Source organism: Rhea americana, unplaced genomic scaffold (genome assembly GCF_003343005.1).
Source record: "Rhea americana isolate MKP2758 unplaced genomic scaffold, rheAme1 scaffold_69, whole genome shotgun sequence".
NCBI classification, from domain to species: domain Eukaryota; kingdom Metazoa; phylum Chordata; class Aves; order Rheiformes; family Rheidae; genus Rhea; species Rhea americana.
In genome coordinates this window covers 1,245,161-1,264,875 of record NW_028186856.1, presented here as the reverse complement: position 1 = coordinate 1,264,875, position 19,715 = coordinate 1,245,161, and the positions used below count along the sequence as shown (strand labels likewise).

At 37.8% G+C, this 19,715-nt stretch overlaps 1 protein-coding gene across 1 annotated transcript; it reads left to right on the top strand.

Annotated features, from left to right (window-relative positions):
* Positions 1 to 1,109: 1,109 nt before the first annotated feature.
* On the top strand, positions 1,110 to 18,201 carry NDUFA12 (NADH:ubiquinone oxidoreductase subunit A12). The gene is made up of 4 exons (XM_085321250.1): positions 1,110 to 1,235; positions 5,101 to 5,183; positions 6,172 to 6,259; positions 17,938 to 18,201. The coding sequence occupies exons 1-4, from the start codon at positions 1,147 to 1,149 to the stop codon at positions 18,116 to 18,118; spliced, it is 441 nt and encodes a 146-aa protein (XP_085177376.1). The 5' UTR covers positions 1,110 to 1,146; the 3' UTR covers positions 18,119 to 18,201.
* The last annotated feature ends 1,514 nt before the right edge of the window (positions 18,202 to 19,715 follow it).

Genomic DNA, 19,715 nt, shown 5'->3' with positions numbered 1-19,715 from the left:
AAAGTTCTTTAAATAAAAACTAAAACTTGTAGGATTCAGTGAGACTGCTCTGTGCTGTCCAAGTCATCAAGAAGTTGCATGCCATAGGAGATGGCTGTATCTTTGAAAAATATGTTCTTACTTACTATTCTCTGGTTCCGTATTAGAAACAAAGCAACTAAAGTGTTCAGATTGGGGCGGGGAGTTAGGGAGTCAAAGCCAAAAGGGATCTCTACAGTAGCTTAGTCCAACCTCATGCAGATCATAGGCTATTCAAATTCCATATCAATTCTTGTTTTTACAAAAAAATCACACAGTTTTAATTTCTATATTTCCAATGAYATGGAGTTCATAACCCTTGGAATATTGTTCAAGTGGTTAAAAGGCTTGTTAAAATTTGCATTTTCCACTCGCAATTTATCTTGCTTTGGGTTTCATCTATTTTAGCTTTGGTAAATTGAAAGCTTGCATTAAATTTTTTTTCTCTATATAGGAACCAAAAGAGGGAGATCAAGTCATCTCTCAGCCTTCTCTTCAATAAAATAGATTGAACTTCTTAGTGTTTCACTATATTAYCCAAGTGATTGAAGCATTTTTGTCACTCTTCTCTAAATGTTCAAATTTCAGGTAGGCTCTTGAAAATTACAAAGCATTATAACAGCCTAGACTGGACAAGTGCCAAATAATACCTAAGAAACAGAACTTCACTATCCATTCCTACCATAGAGACCTCTGTGCATCTAAATACTGATTCCCTTCTCCCTTGTGGTCCCAGCATCGCCCTGTTCACTCACTGTGTCACCCAAGTCCTTTCCATTACGAGTTAGAAGGGTGGTAAAATTAAAAAAAAAAAAAAAAAAAAAAAGAAAAAGTCCTCTGGCATAACTGCTCTCTAAGAACGCCGCCCGAGGTCTGCTAGTAAGTCCTGGCCGTTTACTCGGACCACAGGAAAGGACGAGGAGGGCAGGAGTCCCTGACGCAGTGATGCTCAGCACAGTAAACTTCCCCGGAACAGAAGTAGAACCTTAATACCGTTAAGACTTATACCGACCGTAGGAGCCCCAGTACCGGGCAGACCACGCAGGCGACGCCGAGCTCCTCCATTTTGACCGCTACCACGAGAAGCGGCGGCGGCCGGAAGCGGCCGGTGGGCGGCGCCGCCCCAAGATGGCGGAGTACGTGCAGCTGGTGAAGCGGGCGCTGAAGCATCTCGGCGGCCACGGCGGTGTCCGCGGCGCCCTGTGGCAGCTGCTGAGGTAACGCGGCTCCGCGCAGAGTGCGTGTGCGTGTGCGTGTGCGTGTGAGGGGAAGCGGGGGGCAATGGCCGGAGCGCCTCGGCTGTCGCCTCGGCTGCCGCCTCGCCGGGTCACCTTGGCCGGGGAGGTTGCCCTGGTGCCCCCCTGTCGGCCCCGTCGCTGCGGTTTTTCGCCCCCAGCGGGGTGTCGTGGTTTCGTCTCCCCTCGCTCCGGGGTCGGCTTCTTTCTTTCTTTCTCCCCTCCCCCCCGCTTTCTTATCCATAGTTGGCAGTACGGAATAGGAAGGATTCTCAAAGGTGAAGTTCCCCRCTATGTATCAAGGCCTGTCTTATGTCAGGATAATCGAGCCAAGCTGCTTGAGTCTTCTTTGAGACTTTTCCTGTCATCATAACAACTGTCCTCCATTATTTAGTTAAAACCGATCAATTTTGACCAGTAAAATGTCGCATTTTACACGCTATTTCTGATTTGGCTTCTTGAGTATTTTTGTGCAATGGCTTTAGTGCTTGCGTTGTTCACTGAAGATGCCTCGTGATATATCCTAGGATCAGCTTGTTTCTCCCCTACACACACAGCTTATTGTTGCCCTGTGACATCCAGGTGTTTTCCTCATAGTTACAAACGTGGCACTTCCAGTCTTGTTCATCTCCAAATGCATGAGACCTTGTACTTCATACCATTGCATTTCGTCGCACTTGCGTTACTCCAGCCCTCGAGACCATACAGCACTCCCTGGGTATCTTTGCGATCTTCCTCTGTATGGTAATATCACCATCTACCAGACTCCTGTGCTTTTGGAGGTGTTTTTRTTTTGTTTCTGCTTTGGTCAGGAACTCTGTAAAATGTTAAATAAGCTTAGTACTATGAGCATCCTTTGAGGATGCAACYTAGCAACCTTCAGTCAGCTCAGTATTTTCCCCTTCAGCTGAGCGTGTTTTCTTTCTCTGAGGTCATTTATCCCTATACAGTTCTTACCCTATTTTGCTAGCATTTTCTCATTTCTTTTGTGACACAGTATCTCATGCTTTCCTAAAGTCAACCAGCCTTTCAGAAGTTTTCAACTTTGTCTTTGTATTACTCCTAGCTGTGGTGATGGGCAACTTTTGCTTTTCCTGTCTCTGCTGTTGAAAACAGCTCAGGTAGATCTTCTTACAGAAATTTTAGAGGGAGATTTCAAACATTTTCACAGCATATGTTGAGGCAGTATCTGATCTCCCCAATTAGTGTTTTATTGTTATTGTTCCCTGTCTCTTCCCAGTTGTTTTCCCTGTTTTGTTTACTTTCTGAGGCTGTAAGTATTATATATAACTGAGGAAAGTAAAATATAAAGAGAGAATTTGCAAATTAATTTTSACCTGGATGTATTTTCCTAAACACATCTTGCTTACTGTCTTGTCATGGAGCTTTTGTGAACCTGTGGTCGAAGGTTAGGTTGACACCCTTCTACTCAGAAGAGCAGGGGAGTAGGTGAGGTTGGAGGCAACGCTCTTCTTTGAGAAGAGTGAAGTTAGAAGAGCAGTGTGCTAGGTGAAGAATATAGCTGGCATTGATACCGATGCGAGCTACAAACATAATTGCTGCCTCACCTTTACCATTCAAGCTTGAAAGGTAAATAGACTCCATACTTGCAGGAGAAGTGATCAAGATACATCTTTCTTGCATCTGTCAGTGTATGTAAGAGGTGGTTCTAGCAATAACTGGACAAAATGATTTGTCCAAGTCAGGAGAATATTTCTGTGCAAGGGCTTTATTCTAACTTTCCCTGCTTTTCTCTATATGCTTCCCACTGAGGAGATGTGAATGAGTTTTATACAGTAGAAATCAAATTCTTAATGACTTGTTTGCCTGCAAATGTTCTCCTTCCTTGCTAGGTGAGAAGGCAAGAGAGAAAGTTTAGTGACCTGAGGCTCACCTAAGAAGCCAATGGGGAAAAAAACAGTAGTTGTAAATGAATATTTTCAAGACACTAAATTTTGTCTTTTGAAGACAGTCTGTTCTTAAAGCACACAGATCTGCAGGCACATGCGTCAGTGCTCTCCCGAAAAAGCGGCTTTATCTCTTTGCCTTTGAAAGCAGTAAATACAGTACCTGTTACTGTTTGATTCAGGGCGTGAAGTAGTAAATGACAGCCTTTACAAGAGAGGGAGAGCAAGATGGAAGCAAGATTAGCAATGAAATGTCTGCATTTTGTTTTCTGAAGCTAGAAGCTAGGGGCTCAGGCTTGAATAACAGCCTGATATCTTTGAACGTCTCTTCTCACACAGCTCTCCGGTGTGTCAAGGATAATTCTGTCTAGGACCTCAGAAGTTTTAAAYGAGTACTGGGATCATTGCTTTCAAGCACCCAGGGAGAGAAGACAACAAACAGCTTGCTCTGTGGGTTGTATAGTTAAACTCCCAACTAAGGAAGTACGCCTAGGCACATATGTTCTGTCATCTGGAACTGAACTGGGAGTTTATCAAAATCATTAAAGCAAATTAAGGTCATATTTCTCTAAAATCACAGCAGCATGCTCAGTAGGTGATCTATACAAATTCTAATACTGCATACTGGGAGCAGTCTTCAGAACCCTCTCTGCTCCCTATAATGCTACCTGGACCTATACTTTTGATTCAGATAAGTAGTCTTCATTAATGTGATTGCATTTATTCCTTACATTTAATTAATTCCTTCTCCAGTTATGCATCGTAGTCCAATCAGTAGTAATATTCATCATCTTTTTGAAGGTTAAGCATGTCTTCTAAATGGTGATCTGTTAGCTAATTCAGATCTGCTTTCCTAAGTTATATGAAATACAAATTGATAGAAAACACCACCTAAAAAAATGTCAGCAGTGCAGAACTCAATGAAGTAAATTATCCATAATAACTTTTATTTGTTGTTCTTTGTTGACCTGTGGCTGTCAGGCCAGGGTCTATCCTTGAGATGCTCTAGAAGGCAGGAAGAAAGCATTGCAGTGGGTCCCTGTTAATTGCAGATGGTTTGATAATTTCAGAAGTATTTGACACTTTTGAAGGTTGGTGACTGTCAGAATTCTGGCAAGGTCATTAAGAGCAAATGCTTTAATTTTAGCACTTGCTAGAGCCCTAACTAGTGTTAGTTACAGCAGGTGTTCTTGAGCTTTATGGAAAGCAGTGGTGCTTTATTTCAGGAATGAATTCATTTAATGGCTGTTGCTTTGAAAAGCAGAGTCCTGCAATCAGCCTACCTTTTGAACACTGATATTGCATCRTAAGTTTTTTAATGAAGTGACCACTTTGTTTTCTCAGTATACTTAAAGCCTACCTGTATTTATTTGGATCCGGTACTGTATTTTTCAATCTTAATAGCTAGATTAGAAAAGAATAAAACTCAAATCATTATCATAGAATTTAACTATCTCTGAACTGTAAGATTTCTAAAGATATGGGCCATGGAAACAGTTGGAAAGTTACTTAGAAGACTGAATTTGCTTCTGTACACTTGATGGTAACATACTCTGTTCCTGTAACTAAATGAATTTCCTTTTCTKTGGGACTCTCTTCCACAGTAATTAAGATGTTGTGAGTATTGCTCTGTGGTATTAAATTGTGGTATATTACAGATTTGCTTCATCTTCCACTGTAAAGAGCTTTTGAATAAATAAGAGCCCCAAAAGCCTTTTTGTATGACTTTCATTATCATGTCAGTGGGGCATGCAATAAAGACATGCCGTCAGTTAGCTGCAGGAATTAACAATGTGTTTTTGAATCCTTAAACTTGCATTTGCTTTATGTACCTGTGTTTAAGAGTTTTAATTACTAGTTTTACCAACCTCTACTAAACTGCTATTGCAGYTTCATTCTAAGATGATGTCAGTTGAAACTGTTGTCTTGTGAATTTACAGGGTCAATGATTTGAAGACTGGTACGCTGATAGGAGTTGACAAATATGGAAACAAATACTATGAAGACAAAAGAAACTTCTTTGGTATGTGTGCTAATGTGAACATTTCCTGACTTTGTATGGATTAAACAATTTCTGCTACTGAAATGGAATTTATTGGCCACCCAAATCCCATGCACTTGACTTGTGCAAGTGTTAGGAATCCAAAAGAAGTGCTTCAGCATCCGTTAGCTCTCTACTGCTTCTGTCAATCCATTTGCAAACAGATTCCATCCGACATAATAAATATGGGATAAATCTAAACAAGTCAGGTGCCTTCCATGTTTGTGTMTATATGACAGTGTGGCTGAGAGCTGAATTTAGTATTTGATCCTAAAAGCTGGTAGCTTAACAGGTGAGGGAAGGAAGAGAATTGCCTTTAGAACTGCCTCACGGATGGACTTCATATGATTACCTCAGGGYGAAGAAACACAAAGTAGTTTAAACGTTTTACCTTGTCTTAAGTTTGTGGGGTTTGTGAACCTTTGTTTCAAAAGGTAGCACCTGAAACAACGTGCGACATAATCAATTGACAGACTAGTTAGCATAAGTTCTGCTTAGTGTTGGTGAATTTGTAGGGTAACTGGAGAAAACAGAGTTGCTGGTAAACATTACTTCATGGTTTTATATGTGAAACTGCTAAGGGCAGAAATTCATTTTAATCTTAGGTTACTAATGGCAGTATCTATTTTGAGAAAGGAAGCTGTAACTAAAATAAAGGCATCTCCTAATAAAAAGTGAAGAGTTTCRTAAGTTCATATCTGCAGTTACTCATACAACAGCTACTATTTGCTCCTTGTGAGAGCTTTATAGATTCATCCCTATAAAAATAACAGCAGAAATGCAGAAAATCAGAAAAATAAAAACTTGATCTGCTCAATAGTCATGGCTGTACTGAGCTTGAAATATATGCCCATAGAGGCAGATCTTTTTAGTCAAAATAGTTTTCCTTGTACTTTCATGATTTTACTCTTTTATATGAATATTCTTTATTTTCTTAAGCTAAYACAATGTTTTGGTTTATCTAATTAAGGTCGACACCGATGGGTCATATATACTGATGAAATGAACGGCAAAAATACATTTTGGGAAGTTGATGGAAGTATGGTGCCCCCTGAATGGTAAGCTTTTCACTTAAAAGCATGGATTTTAATTGTGTAACTGTCTGTAGTTTTTCTTTGTTACAGAGCAGATGGTAAAAATATGATCTTAGGTTAATAAGGTTTTCTTGGATGCAGCTGTCACATATATGAGAAGATTTCAGACTAATTACTTTCATTACTCTCCTTTCACAAACTTAAACATTCAAAACAACTTTCTAAATCAAAGAGTACCATTTCAGGGAATGTTTCTACAAATGAAGTTCTCAGTTGATTAAACCATACACTGATTAATGAGTATTAGGAGAAAGCTGACATAAAACCTTTAATCCTGCTGGCAGACCAAAAGGGTACRAAAGGGCTCTGCACAGGTACAGGATGTCTGTTCGTGCATCTTGTTACCACATTAAAGCCCAATTCCTGATAGCCATCTGAGAAAGGAAATGTTCAGTATTCAGAAATCGCTCCTGAAATGCTTTGGACACAGTACCATGACATTTTTGGTTTATTTTGTACTCCATCAAAAGCAAAGTAAACAGAGCAGGTTTTAGATACTGTTTATGCAGCTGAATTGTAAAAAGTTGCATGTGTACACATCTGTCAGGAATGGTTGGATTTAAATGATGTGGGCAAGGGAAGGCTGGAGTGAAAAGGCTAATTCACATCTTTATTGTGTAGGCTAATTCACATCTTTCTTGTGTGCATGTCGTAAGTAGTTGGATTCTATATATTGCTGTAGCTTAGAACTTGCTGAGGTCATGAAAATTAATTTTGAATATCTGTACTGCRTAGCATTGTTTTCTTCTCAGAATGCAGGGTTTAAATACACTAATTCTCTTTTAATCTGACAAAGGAAATGCAGAAGYTTAAAATTTGATAATTTTATACATTTTTATAACTTGTCACATGTACATACGCAGTATTAAAAATTTTGACCATAGCATTTAACATACCACAGAACACCTAAGGTAAGGCTTCTGTTGGGCCCATTATTTCTTAATAAGATTTAGAAATGCATTAAAATTGGGATTTGCAATGTTTAATGTAATTTTGCTTTTGAAATAAAGCTGTCAAACCCTTTCCAGTGGTGGAAGCTAATGGGTAGGATTTGCAACACAAGTGTATTTCCAATACAAAACATCTATTTAAAGCTGTTTCAGTCTTGAAATTAGTAAAAAATAAATATAAATAAATAAAAATATTTTCTTTGCAAGATTCAAAGCTTGATTATTTTGAGGATTGCTGAGTAAAAGAATTGATGCAGCTTGTTATTGCGCTATGCATAAAATTTTATGATTTCTTTTTGTCAGAACTTGACACTTTCTGGTCTGTTCTTATCTAGGATTCATCTAGCAATGTGCACATGAGTGCCCCTTGCAGTTGTGAATGTGTCCTACCTGAAGACTTCTGGTGGTTCTTGTAGTGAGTAGGGCAGCTTGGCASGTAGTCATTGATCTCAGGAGGGGCAGTGCTTGTTTCACTTCAGATGTATACACCAGTGATCTGTAAAATATTGACAGACTGACCACATGGATTACAAATGCAGGATCAGACCTGGGTGTTTTTCTAGTAGAAAATTCATGGGGAATTACTTTAATTTTTCTGGGAGTGATACTCCAGGCTTTGAGTAGTGTAGCTGTCCCTGTGATATTCCTCTTGTCCTACTCTCATGTCTGAACCCAGCTATAACAAGAGTGTTCATCTTTGTCCCTGTCAACTGTTTTTTTCTTTGCAAAGAAATTAGAGTTAGCTCTTTGGGAGGCAAGTTATAATTTTTTTTTATTGTGATGCAGATGTGTGTAATGGGTTTTGCGGAGGGGGAAGTACGTAGTTTTGGCAGATGCAGAGTAAAATCATGTCATCATAGGTAAGGAGTCAAGAGAATGAATCTCTCTTGAAACTGTCTTTTATATTTCTTCTTCAGCAATTTCCTCTTCCTATTGACTTCCTAATATCACTTACTGGTGGAATCCCTCTCCCTCTCCCTCTCCCAAACACTTTGGATTTTTTTTCTGTGCCTTTTTCTCTGCTTCAGGGAAGGTGCCTCCCATTTTGTTCTTTTTTTCCCTTTTCTGCCTTATCACTGAAGAGATAATTGAAGCTAACATTACATACGTATGAAAGATGAACACCTGTTGTCTGTAGTCCAGTCCAAAGAAAGACTGATTTGGAAGTACTATGATGTTAGTTTTAATTCATACCAGCTAGCATTTTCATAGGGTAGATGCCAAACTTTGGAGGGAGCTCTGTAGGACACCTATGAATACCAGGTATAGGAAGACAGAGTCATCCATTACTCACCATTTTAAATGTTAATTTCAGTTGTCTTTTTGCTGTATTATGTATGATAACTAACTTTCTGATGATAAGTTAGTGACATATTTTAATACATTGAATGGGATGAATTTCATTGAACTAGTTCCCATGGGTTTGTAGGTAAAAGTATCACAGAAGAAGCATCTGAAAGATTAGGCAATAAGAAACTGTGTTCATTGTGTTGTATGCTTGCTGTCTTGCCAGTAACACTTACTGCTTCTTGGAGTGGGAAGAGCATTTTGCCAGCTTTTCCATGGACTGAACAGGTCAAAGTACTCTCCTGTTGTTCTCCGTGCAGTTTTCCTTGTTAGCTGCAATTCCATTTTAATGGTTTGGCAAAGTTTAGAATAGCATAGAACAYGCAACGTTAGAAAAATGATTTTAAAGATTACTATTACCCATTCCAGATAAGAACATAAAGTTAGCTYGTGGCATGATAGAATATTTCTTAAACAATAGATATTAGTATACTTGTTGTAATTGATATACGTTGGTTTTCTGCAACAGGATGAACAGCAAGAGCAAGGGATACTGTGTATGTACAGCTACTTGTCTATAATTTTTCCTCAAAGTTTTATTTTCTGCTCATATACAACAGAAATAATTCTGCACAAACCTGAGTTTCAGGTCTCTGACCACTCAGCTGTTAGTAGGTGCATTTTTCTGTCTTGCTAAATGATCCAGAAAAAACACATATCAAACAAAAAAACAGTATATTTTTAGATTTTGTTCTTCAGCTATTAAGAGTGTGCCAGATTCTTGAGGAAAAATAAACACCAGCTCAGACACAAAACAATAAAAGGTGATAGGAACTCAGGGGTTCTTGGGTAGACTGAGTGTTGTTTGAACTCTGACTTCTGTTATCTCCTAGGATAGGTGTTCTGGGCTGAGGCTGAGGTTAATTATGTAAACTCATGAATTATGGCTCCAATTATCTGAACATTTGAGAAATGTGTGCGTAGGCTGTCTAGGTAGTCAATTTTATTTGAAACTCTCCTTGTCTTAAAATCATGTCTAGTGCAGTTAACTCCTTTTCTTTCATCTCCAGCAGGAGTTTTATGGCCTTTCTCCTTAGAAGTGACGTTAAAATCCAAAATCTCCCAAACCAGAACGTTTTTGCCAGCATGGGCTTATCCATATTTTAACTGTTGTGTGGTTCTAGTTTTTTATCCTTTAACTATTAGACTATGCCTATTCTCAAGATTATCCTTATTTTGTAGCACTGTTAGTTTTTGTGGTGTTCTTTGCTCGTGCCTACATATCAAGGTGTTACACACCTTGATAAAGAGAGTCTTCCTGAGGATCAAAGTTAGCTTTTTAGAATTACATGAATTGTTTAAAATACATAAAGCAGCGAGGCGGAAAAACTTGTTTTCCTGTCATTGTGGAAATAATTGCCSTAGAAAAAAACAGTGAACTCTTCATTATTCTCAAGACTGGTCAGTGCACTAGGGCACTAGAGGTAAACAATCCTGCAGTCTAATGTATTTTTGTCAGGAATCTTAGTTGTGCAGTACTCTATTCTTTCTTTTCCTGATAAATCTGTATATCCACGGAATCCTAGTTCTGTGACGTGTTTGAATCATTGACATCTAATTCTACATTGCTGAGATACACTTTAAAAAGATGGAAGTATTTTAACTGGGAATAAATGCTGTCTATTAAAAGTCTAAGAGTATAATATTGGATGGACAAATACAGAATTTTAATGTGCCACAGGCTTTTGACAAGAAAATATTAATGCATTGTAGAAGTTGCTGTGGATTTTGCATTGGGGTTCTGCAACTGGAAACAACAATGTTTTTTTTGCACCCACAAATTTGTCAGAGATAAATTGGGATTGTACCACTGTAACAGATGGGTTAATTCATCTCAATAGAGTATATTGGTACTGGTATATTCTTGTACCCTCTGCTTTCAGAAGCAGGTTTTACTACACTGACTACACTGTTTATGCTAGTGTTGCTTTCAGAAAAGATTTTGCAGCTGTAATGCCTGAAGAGGACATTTTAAACAAAATCGAAGTTTTAGACCAGACCAGACTAACCTAATGATTCCAGGTTTAACTTTTTTTTTTTTAATAGTAATGCTAACTAGCCTGCAATTATTCTTAAGTATTTTTACAGAAATCCTACAGTATGCATCRTTATTCTATTTTCCTGGAAGAATAGAGAATCATTAGAAGTTCTGCAGGAAAAACACTTTATTCTTTGTTTTTTTCATTGTAAGTCAGTTATAGTTAGGTTTTCTCCATGTTTCTAAGTGTTAACCACACTGGATCTTCATGTATAATTTTGGGGTAAGTAGTATGACTTCAGTACTGTGGAATATGTATTACTGTATTGAGATACAATCAAGTGGGCCTTATATTTGATAATAAATAAATTGGAAAGAAGCATTTTGAATGCTGTTAGAAATATTGAAAATGACTATCTTTGGAAAAAGTAAAATGGGAATTAAGTTAGAGGTCCTTTACCTTCTGTCAAATATTGCAGACAGGTAAAAAAGCATCAAGAAAAAAATTCTGAAATGTAGTAACATAATGTAACACCAGTTTCAAGAAACAGTTGAATATTTTCTGTATTCTGAAATAATTTGTTTGGTGCAATGTGATTTGACAGTGGATGTACTGAAATCATGGTGTATGAAGGAACTGTTTTGACGTTTGTTTGTTCTGCAGGGAATGGAGACTGCAACTCTTTTCAGAATGTTTTTTAAAAAGCCCCCRTACCAGAATATTTAGCCTTGTGGTTTTACTCTGGTTTAATCATATCATTTGACCTCCTTGTTACTGTTTGGGTTTTTCCCCCTTACTTTCAGAGTGAAGATGATGGTATTTACTTTGTGAAGACAAGTCAATTAGATTTCTGAAATTCCTTCAATACCTGCCTTGGGAATGTGATGAATAATTACTTTAATCTTCTGGTAATGCTAGATGACATATTGGGCACTTTTTCCTTCTACCTGAAGAGATCTTTTACTCTATTAGACTGTTAAAGCCAAAATACTTGTTTTATCTCGTAGTGTGAAGGGCATGCTTTTTGATGAAATTTTATACTTTGATTTTTGAACTCGATCAGGAATGCTCTGTAAACGTACAAATGTTAAAGTCAAATTTAGATATGCCAATGCCTGTTTAGGTCTATATTTATTACTTTCATAAATGTCTTTGTTACAGAGTTGCTGTAATTGTTGACCTATGTATTGAGCTCACTTCCACTTCTACCTGTTGTGGTAGAAGGCCCAGCACTACTTTTTGTTCCTCAGTTGTTTATCCCTTGGCCTATAAATATTACAGTAGCAAATCTTCTCCAGGAACCTCAAGTTATAAAAATTTGTGTAGTCCACATATGCTGCTTTATGCATGTGCTCACATTCATGTGTAGTCACAAATTTATTTACAGATGGCATTCATTACCAGCAAAACTTTGTTCTTTTTGCTCAGAAATAATCAAAAACCAAGTGGACAGATGGCAAGATTAAATGGCTTACAGGTTTTAGTATTTTGTGCTTTTGCCTCTGTAGAAAAACTCTTGAAAAGCTTCAGGGAAGAAAATGTTAGCATCAGGATGAAAAGAAACCTTCTCCCATATGGCTCCTTAGGAATCCAAAAACAGCTTGTAAGTACTAGTCAGGGTACCAAAACTGTTTTCATAGTTTTTACTATGAAAACTGTTTTGTCTGTCTGGAATGTGTACTGCTTAATAATGGTCCAGTTTACCTCCTTCTTGGGCAAAGGTTACAGTTCTTTGTTAAACTTTTTTTTTYYTTTTTTTTTCTCTTTCAAGAGAGAAACAGTTTTGCATCAGGACAAGCTGAGGCCTAGGTGAAGTGTTGTGGGCTTTTGTGTTGTTGGAGTGTTGGCTTTTCTTTTCCCTTTTTGTCAAAGACCATGAAGAGAAGTGAAATATTAGGACTGTAAAATACCAACAGATGAAGCAGAGTTCTGTGCTGTTTTTTTGTATGAAAGTTATTACCAGGTGCAGATGACCCGCATGCAGCGGTTTGGTGACTTAGCAAGCTGTGTTATCTCATTTTGTAATCACATGGGAGAGGGAAGGAGGGAAATCGTGTGGCTAGGTGCAGAGAGAGGGACAAGACCCTGCGCTTTTGGCACCAGCAACCTGATGGTGTGCAGGAAGGGAGYAAGTGCTGATGCTGCAGGATGATCTGGGTGTTACGGCGATGGCAGGCCAAGTAAGTCCACAATATCATGCTGCTGTGGAAAGAATTACTGCCTGTGCTGGTGCAGAGTGACTCTTCATTTCTGCTTTTTACTGAGGAGACTTTGTGAGGGTACCAGTGTTCAACTCTGGGTACCATCCTGTTTATATTAAAAAAAAAGGGGGGGGGGGGAGAGCAGCAAGAGCAATCACACCTCTGAGGACAGTTAGGGGAAAAAATGGATAAATTGCAGAAGAGTAGATACAGATTGGGTGTTACCATCCTTACCATTAAAAAATTCTACCAGTCTTCATTAGAAAGATTGGGAAGATAAAGAAGTTAGTATCACAGTAATTCTGTAACAACTTAAACAGGTCTCTGCTAAGAGTGGCATGGATGTAGCTGATATTTCCTAAGGTCTAAAGCACATGCAGATTGACCTAAATCCCTTCCAGACTCTTGTATGTCTTGATTCTTTGCGTCTTGTAAACAGGGAGTTGATGGTTATTTCTACCGAAACCAGCTGAGAGAGAGGTGAGGGGGAATTGAGTGTCTCACCACCCACCCTTCATTTGTTTGGCATCAGAAGTGAGAGTTAAAATATTTGTTTCCTAGATCTTCTATATTCATCTCATTTCCGCACCCCCCCCCCCAGGCTGTCTCATGCAAAAGTCCTGTGTATGCCTGCTTATTCTTGTCACAGGCTGCTACTAGCTGTTTAGCATTCAGGATACTCCTGTAGCTGGAATTTGAAAGAGCACACGTTTGCATTCAGGAAAGCTCCAAAAGGGCTTTGGGTTGAGCCCACCTCGAAGGGTAAGCTGGCCCCCAGTTTTCCACTCTCAACAGGATAACACTCTGGAGTAAAGGCTCCTTCTGAGAGTACATAGAGCCTGTGCAAGTCAGGGCCTGATGTCACGCTRGCTGTTTTACAGTCTGCCTGGCATAATGTAATTTGGATTGCTTTTGCTCAGATGTTTTGCAAGAACAGACTGACAGTTTATGAATATAAATTAGTTAGAAATAATTCTGATCTTGCAATATCAATTATATTYTGGGGAGAGGGAGAAAAATAATTTTAATTTCAGAGTAGTTTTCTCCTTTTGTAGGGCCACTTCACTTTGCTGGCATCATGCCTCMTACATGTAATGTCTGTCCAATGCTTCAATGTTTATTTCCTTCTTCTGTAGATTTAACATCTTTGGAAGAAAATTCGTGAATGCTRAAGTCATAGAATGAAATATGGCAAATATAACTTCAGTTTAATGTGCGTGCATTTTGTTAGTGGGCTTGAAAGCTGTAAGGTACATGCGTTTATGGGGCGTCTCTGACTGCCAAGGATACTAAGAAATGTAAAGAAGTTTCCTACTTAATGTAAAATGCTTTTCCTGTCTGCCTGTGAAGAAAACAACAAAAAGATTCGCTGGGAGGGTGAGAGGGGAGGCAATAAAATTTCCATCCTCTCAGTAACTTAATTTGTGTTTTCTGTAACAAGATTTCTAAACTCTGGGGTGGTAGTTTCACTTAAGTGGGATGCTGCCTCATTATTGTGTGATATCTTTTAGTAGCTTGCATGGAAAACCAAGTTAAAACCTCCCTGTGTACAAAAATAAAAACATACTTCTTGTCCCTCTTTCCCTCTCTTCCTGTGCATCTGTAAGAGTAAGTGAAAACCATCTTTAAAAAACAGAAGGTCTCTTTTTGTGCTAGTCAAATCCATTCTCCTATTCGACTAAACAGACTTGGGAAAGTACTGAAATGATTTGCCCTTTGACTGCAACACAGCTTTACTTTCCTTTTATATTAATGCAGCACTGCTTAACTTGTTGGAAAAAGTGGATGCTAGCGATCTGGCAAACTTYCTGAGCTGACAGCAACCGGTGACTGTGCCTGGACCTTGCAGGTGCACATATGGTGGTAGCTACAGAGTTGGTGCAGTAGCAATTCCTGTTTGACATCTTGTACATCATATAATTGGCTCCAGTCCCTTGTGGCTTCAGTTTGAGCTCTTCTTGCTTTTGAGTGTTTGTCTAAGAATTTGAGAGGAAAATCTGCATAGTTCTGAAGACACTTGAAGATATTTTTAAGTTTCATCTATTCATCTTAAGCAGAAGTCCAGAGGCTTAAGTAGCCTCAGTCTGCTTGGTGGTAAGTGGTTTCTCTGCCCTGGGRTTCAGAGAACTGCTTCAGCTGCTGTATGGCTTCTGCTTTCCACCTTTTTCTTTARTTTCTATATGTGGTCTGGTCATTTTGTAGGTTTAAAATCATCAGTTGCTTCTGAATTGTCTTTTCCACATGTGGATTCACACATRGAGTTTGTATAGAAATCTGGCCATCTGCAAGATGCCAAATCTCTTTAGGCATACTGTTCAGTCTAGTGCATGAAAAGCTTTCTTGAGCAGAGTATATCAGACATCAAGAGTTTCAAAGGACTCTTTGAGGGAGTTTGTCAAGGGGAAAGTATTCTCAAAATAAGATTTTCTTTTTTTTACATGTTTTGCTTCAGTGCAGAATGAGAGTTTTCTGTTTGAGACAACAGACTGCCCACAAACTGAAGGGCTTTTCAAAGTTTCATGTTGGGCTTTTGGAGGAAATCTGTCATGATTACACTCAATCACTTCATAGCTCTTAAATATATGCATACATAATAGTTGATGGGGTTCCAAAAAAATTTTTGAAGCTTCTTCTGGAAATTAATATTTCAGTGCCTCTGACTATAGTGCTCAGTCTCATAGAAAGTGTGCAATTTTATTTCTACTTTCCAGAGAGAAAATGAGATTTAAGTTTTTTTTTTTTTTTTTGCTGATATACTTAAATTGAGCTCAATTTCATATTACTGTTCTAGAGTTTCAGAAAATCCTGAAAGCAAATTTAGTAATGCTTTAATTTCTCTAAAATATTGTGTTTTAGAAATTTCATAGATTTAGTCTTATAAAAGCTCCAAAATAATTGGTGTTTAAATAATAAAACGATTAGCTTTTCTGTCTTCAGACGGAGTTAAATGAGTAAGTAAACTCAACATGGATGGTCTTCTAGTGTTTCAAGGAGTGAGTGTACAACACATATAAACTTGTAACAAAAGAGATGCCAGACATCATGCAACTTTGAAATCTGGTAATTTTTAACTGACCTTTAATATGTTTCTTGTGTTCTACACAGCCAGGCTTCARCCTGGCTTTTGGGGGCTCTATAACAGCATTTCTATCTTTGAAAGCAAGTTCGTGTTTCCCCTGTTGATGTGCACAACCCTCTGGGGAATGGGAGGCTTGGGAGAACAGTGAGGGGTGGCAATGGATGAATACACACRTTTTGTTTGCAGAACTCCTAAGCACTGTTATCAGAAGCACCACTAGGTGAAGATGTGTAGATGTGTGAATTTTTGTCGTCTCTGTGTGCTATGGTAAGCAGATTTGAAAAGCAGAGGTTCCTCAGGCATGATCACACAAAGTGCTTTGAAATGCAATACTTCAGTGAGTATTGGCAGGACATACATGGATGTATGGATTACTCTTTTCCCCTGCCTCCCATACCACAGATTGTTGTGTGTTACTCAGCATTAGCTGTGCAGAGCCGATTTGTTGGGCATGAGCATATGATCTCATCTCTGTCAAATCAGCTTTCATTTCTGCCAGGTTTGGTGCTAGCCATCACAGGATGAGTGATATCTCACATAGTATGGAGCTTACCACTGCAGAGAATTATTTTAATGGATTTGAATTGAGTAATGTGGCCAGGGCATCTTCAGAGGCCTGTAATGCCAGATTTAAAAACAAGCAAGACATGATCCAGTATCCTTGGACCATGGCATGATTAATGCTATGGGGCTACCTTCTTCCAGATAGAAATAATTATCCAAAATTCTTCTTTTTTTTTTTTTTTTTTTTTTTTTTTTTAACAGAAGCAGTGTGAAAAGATGCTTCAAATGATAGCAGATTTACAAAGGAGACTGGGAGGAGGAGGAGAGTGGTTCTCCTCCTGTCCTTGTTGCATTAGGTGTCTTCATCTGAAAGCATGTATATAATTTTTGAACTGATAAGTGGATGATTTTTCCCATAGGAGGCCATTCTTTGCCTTTAAACAAGCTTTTTTACTCCCTTATTTTTAAAAGTTCTTATGATTTCATCCAGTTTTGTATTCAAATCAATTTCCTGGCAGTCCTTAGTCCTACAAAGYGTGGGTTTGGTTCAGGCATTTTGTTTGGTTTTTTTCCATATAGAAAATGAACATATGGCTGATGTATTTCCTAAGTGAGATTTTGTATCCCAAATTGCAGGTATTTGTTTTTTCTTTKTCTAAGTAAATGTCTAGAAGCTATTTGACTGAAAAGGTACTTATCTGCTCTAGAGCGCTTCAGATTTGGAATATGCTTGTCAGTCAAACAAATGTACCTATTTCTTACTACTTTTACTGTGTTTTTCTAATGCTGTCAATGAAGTTTGCAGGCTCTGTTGCAAAGAGCTGAAGATGSAGTTTGCAGGCTTTTTAATAACAACTGGGCTAGATGACTTCTTATTTTTTAGGTCAAGTCTTTGGCAAAAGCTGGTTAGTAAAAGCCTCATTAATTCCACCCCAATAAAAGCGTACATGAACTTGTCAGAATGAACGATAACCTCACTTCTGTTGTAACTGTGCATGCAGTATGAAGCGAATAATAAAAATGATGTTCAAATTTGAAAAGTTGCTTTGGGCACCAAAATAGAAATGGGATGAAATCAATTCAATTTATCCCTCCAGTAGTGTTTCAGTGATTATTACAGAAAMTATTTTGCTTGTTTGTTAATGTTATTTGCACAGAAGAGGATTGGTATTTAGTTTTATAGGTAAAGGGTAATCACTGTAATCACTTGATAATTATCCCATTAATGATTTGTATCATTTTATTGCAGTCAGTAAGCATTTACTTGAATTGTTTTAGAATATAAATCATTATTATGAATATTTACATTGTTATTCTCTTTCCTAAATAGTGGCCTCATGAAGGCCTTGGAATTAGTATGAAATAGTTGTATAGCATGGTCTTTTGAAAACAAAAAAAMCCCAAAACAAAGCAGACCTTGTATTATGCTATTTGTAGTGCTTACTTTGAACTGGCAGGTTGTTTAAGGCCATGCAAACACGTAACAGTGAAACAGTCAGGAGGAAGGTTTTCTATAAGGAGATCTTAACAGCTTTTTTTTCCTTTTTCTTTTCTAACAACAACGTGTGTCTTTCCTCTTAAGGCATCGTTGGCTTCATTGTATGACGGAAGACCCACCAACTACTCATCCACCAGTTGCTCGTAAATTTATTTGGGAGAACCATAAATTCAATCTGAGTGGCACTCCTGGACAGTATGTACCTTACTCTACTACTCGCAAGAAGATACAAGAGTGGATCCCACCAACAACACCTAGCAAATAACTGCAGAAAAATATAGCTTGGATTTCAGTGCAAATTATATTTTCACTGGTTTTGATCAAAATAAAAGCCTCCTATAACAATAATTTATTTATATAAATTATTTATATAAATTTATTTATAATTTASTTTATTAAGCTGGGGGGAACCAAATGAGAAAACATTGGTAAGAGGTAGAGAACAGAATACGCAGTAAGTGTTAACTTCATCAAGATACTGGACGTTTTGTTATGTCATCAGTGGCTCTTTTCTTAACATAAACAACTCTTAAACTTTTTTTTAGTGTTAGTCATTCTTGTGACAGTCATTTCTCACATTTGTAGCATTCAACGGAGTATGAATATAAATTGGAAATACATGATTCTCATTTTTAACCTTACCCTGTTCTCTGCATGGCAAATAATGTACCATTCCCAAACTATTTTAGGAAGCCATCTCAAATATTTATAAGACAAGTTAGAATAATAAGGTCAATAGAGTATTATAGTTTTTATTCATAAATTCTTTTTGCATGAGTATGTATCGTTGCTTTTTTTTTTAAAAAAAATAAATCTACACTAACCAGATGATATTTCCTACCCCATCCCTCTCCAAAGAGAGTTCAGCCATATACAGATACCAAAGTTGTTCTCTGTCTGTATGCACCAGCACCGACCCTTCACTACATTGGTTTTGGATTAATCCCCTAAATTTTGACAGTGGAGAACTTGTTTAAAATTGCCTCTATGGTAGACCTGTAGAGGTGTTTGATTCATTGCAATATGATGTGTTGGTGTTTCATGTGGCAGAGTTGCTGCTTGAACAGCCAAACCTTATTGAATCAGGTAACTGAAGCCTTGTCACAAAATAAAATCTTTTTCGTAGCTTCTGTGTACTGGAAGATATACTGTGGAAACTGTAGGTTTAGGGATCAGCTGCTTGCCTTGCTGTGGCATGACTTTAAAGAAGATCCATGAAAGTTTGAAAATACACATATTTTGGGGAGGTAGAGAAGCAAGATGTACTAGAACCTCAAAAATGCGAAGCTTTCAAGTTATCAGAAGAGAGATTTGGGACTTCTGTGTTTTATTTATTTTTTTTCCTGTATCTTGCATTTCTTAGGCTCTTACTCCAGACTGCTAATATTTTTAGCACAGGTGCTGTTTTCACAAAATTTTCTATATCGATAACCTACTCTGTAGATAACTAACCTGTAAAAATAATTGTTAAAAATAACTCAGAACGGTTTTGAATATACTATATGCTTGCAATTACCTGCTCAGGGAAAAAATACTTCACTCTCTAAGAACAACCTCACATGCTGTAGTGCTAGATCCTTGCTGGACTCTTTTCTTCACATTCCAGTCTGACTTGCCTCACTTAGAACTCAGTTATTTCTGCATTAAATCAAATACTTTTATTGACAATTCATTACTTAAATGCTTTTTTCTTTAATTTAAACTTCTTTAAACTGGTTTTAGTCTGTTAGTATAAAGTAGCAGTTACAGAGATCTGCTAAAATGTCTAATTGGAAAGGATAACATTCAAATTATGTTAAGTCAACAAAAGCACGAGGCACAGCTGAAAAGCCACTTTGAGCCATGCTGTGTAACATACATAG

Coding starts and splice junctions, on each gene's coding strand:
- NDUFA12 (XM_085321250.1), top strand. CDS start 1,147: ATGGCGGAGTACGTGCAGCTGGTGAAGCGGGCGCTGAAGCATCTCGGC. Junction 1,236..5,100: donor GCCCTGTGGCAGCTGCTGAG/GTAACGCGGCTC, acceptor GTGAATTTACAG/GGTCAATGATTTGAAGACTG. Junction 5,184..6,171: donor AGACAAAAGAAACTTCTTTG/GTATGTGTGCTA, acceptor TATCTAATTAAG/GTCGACACCGATGGGTCATA.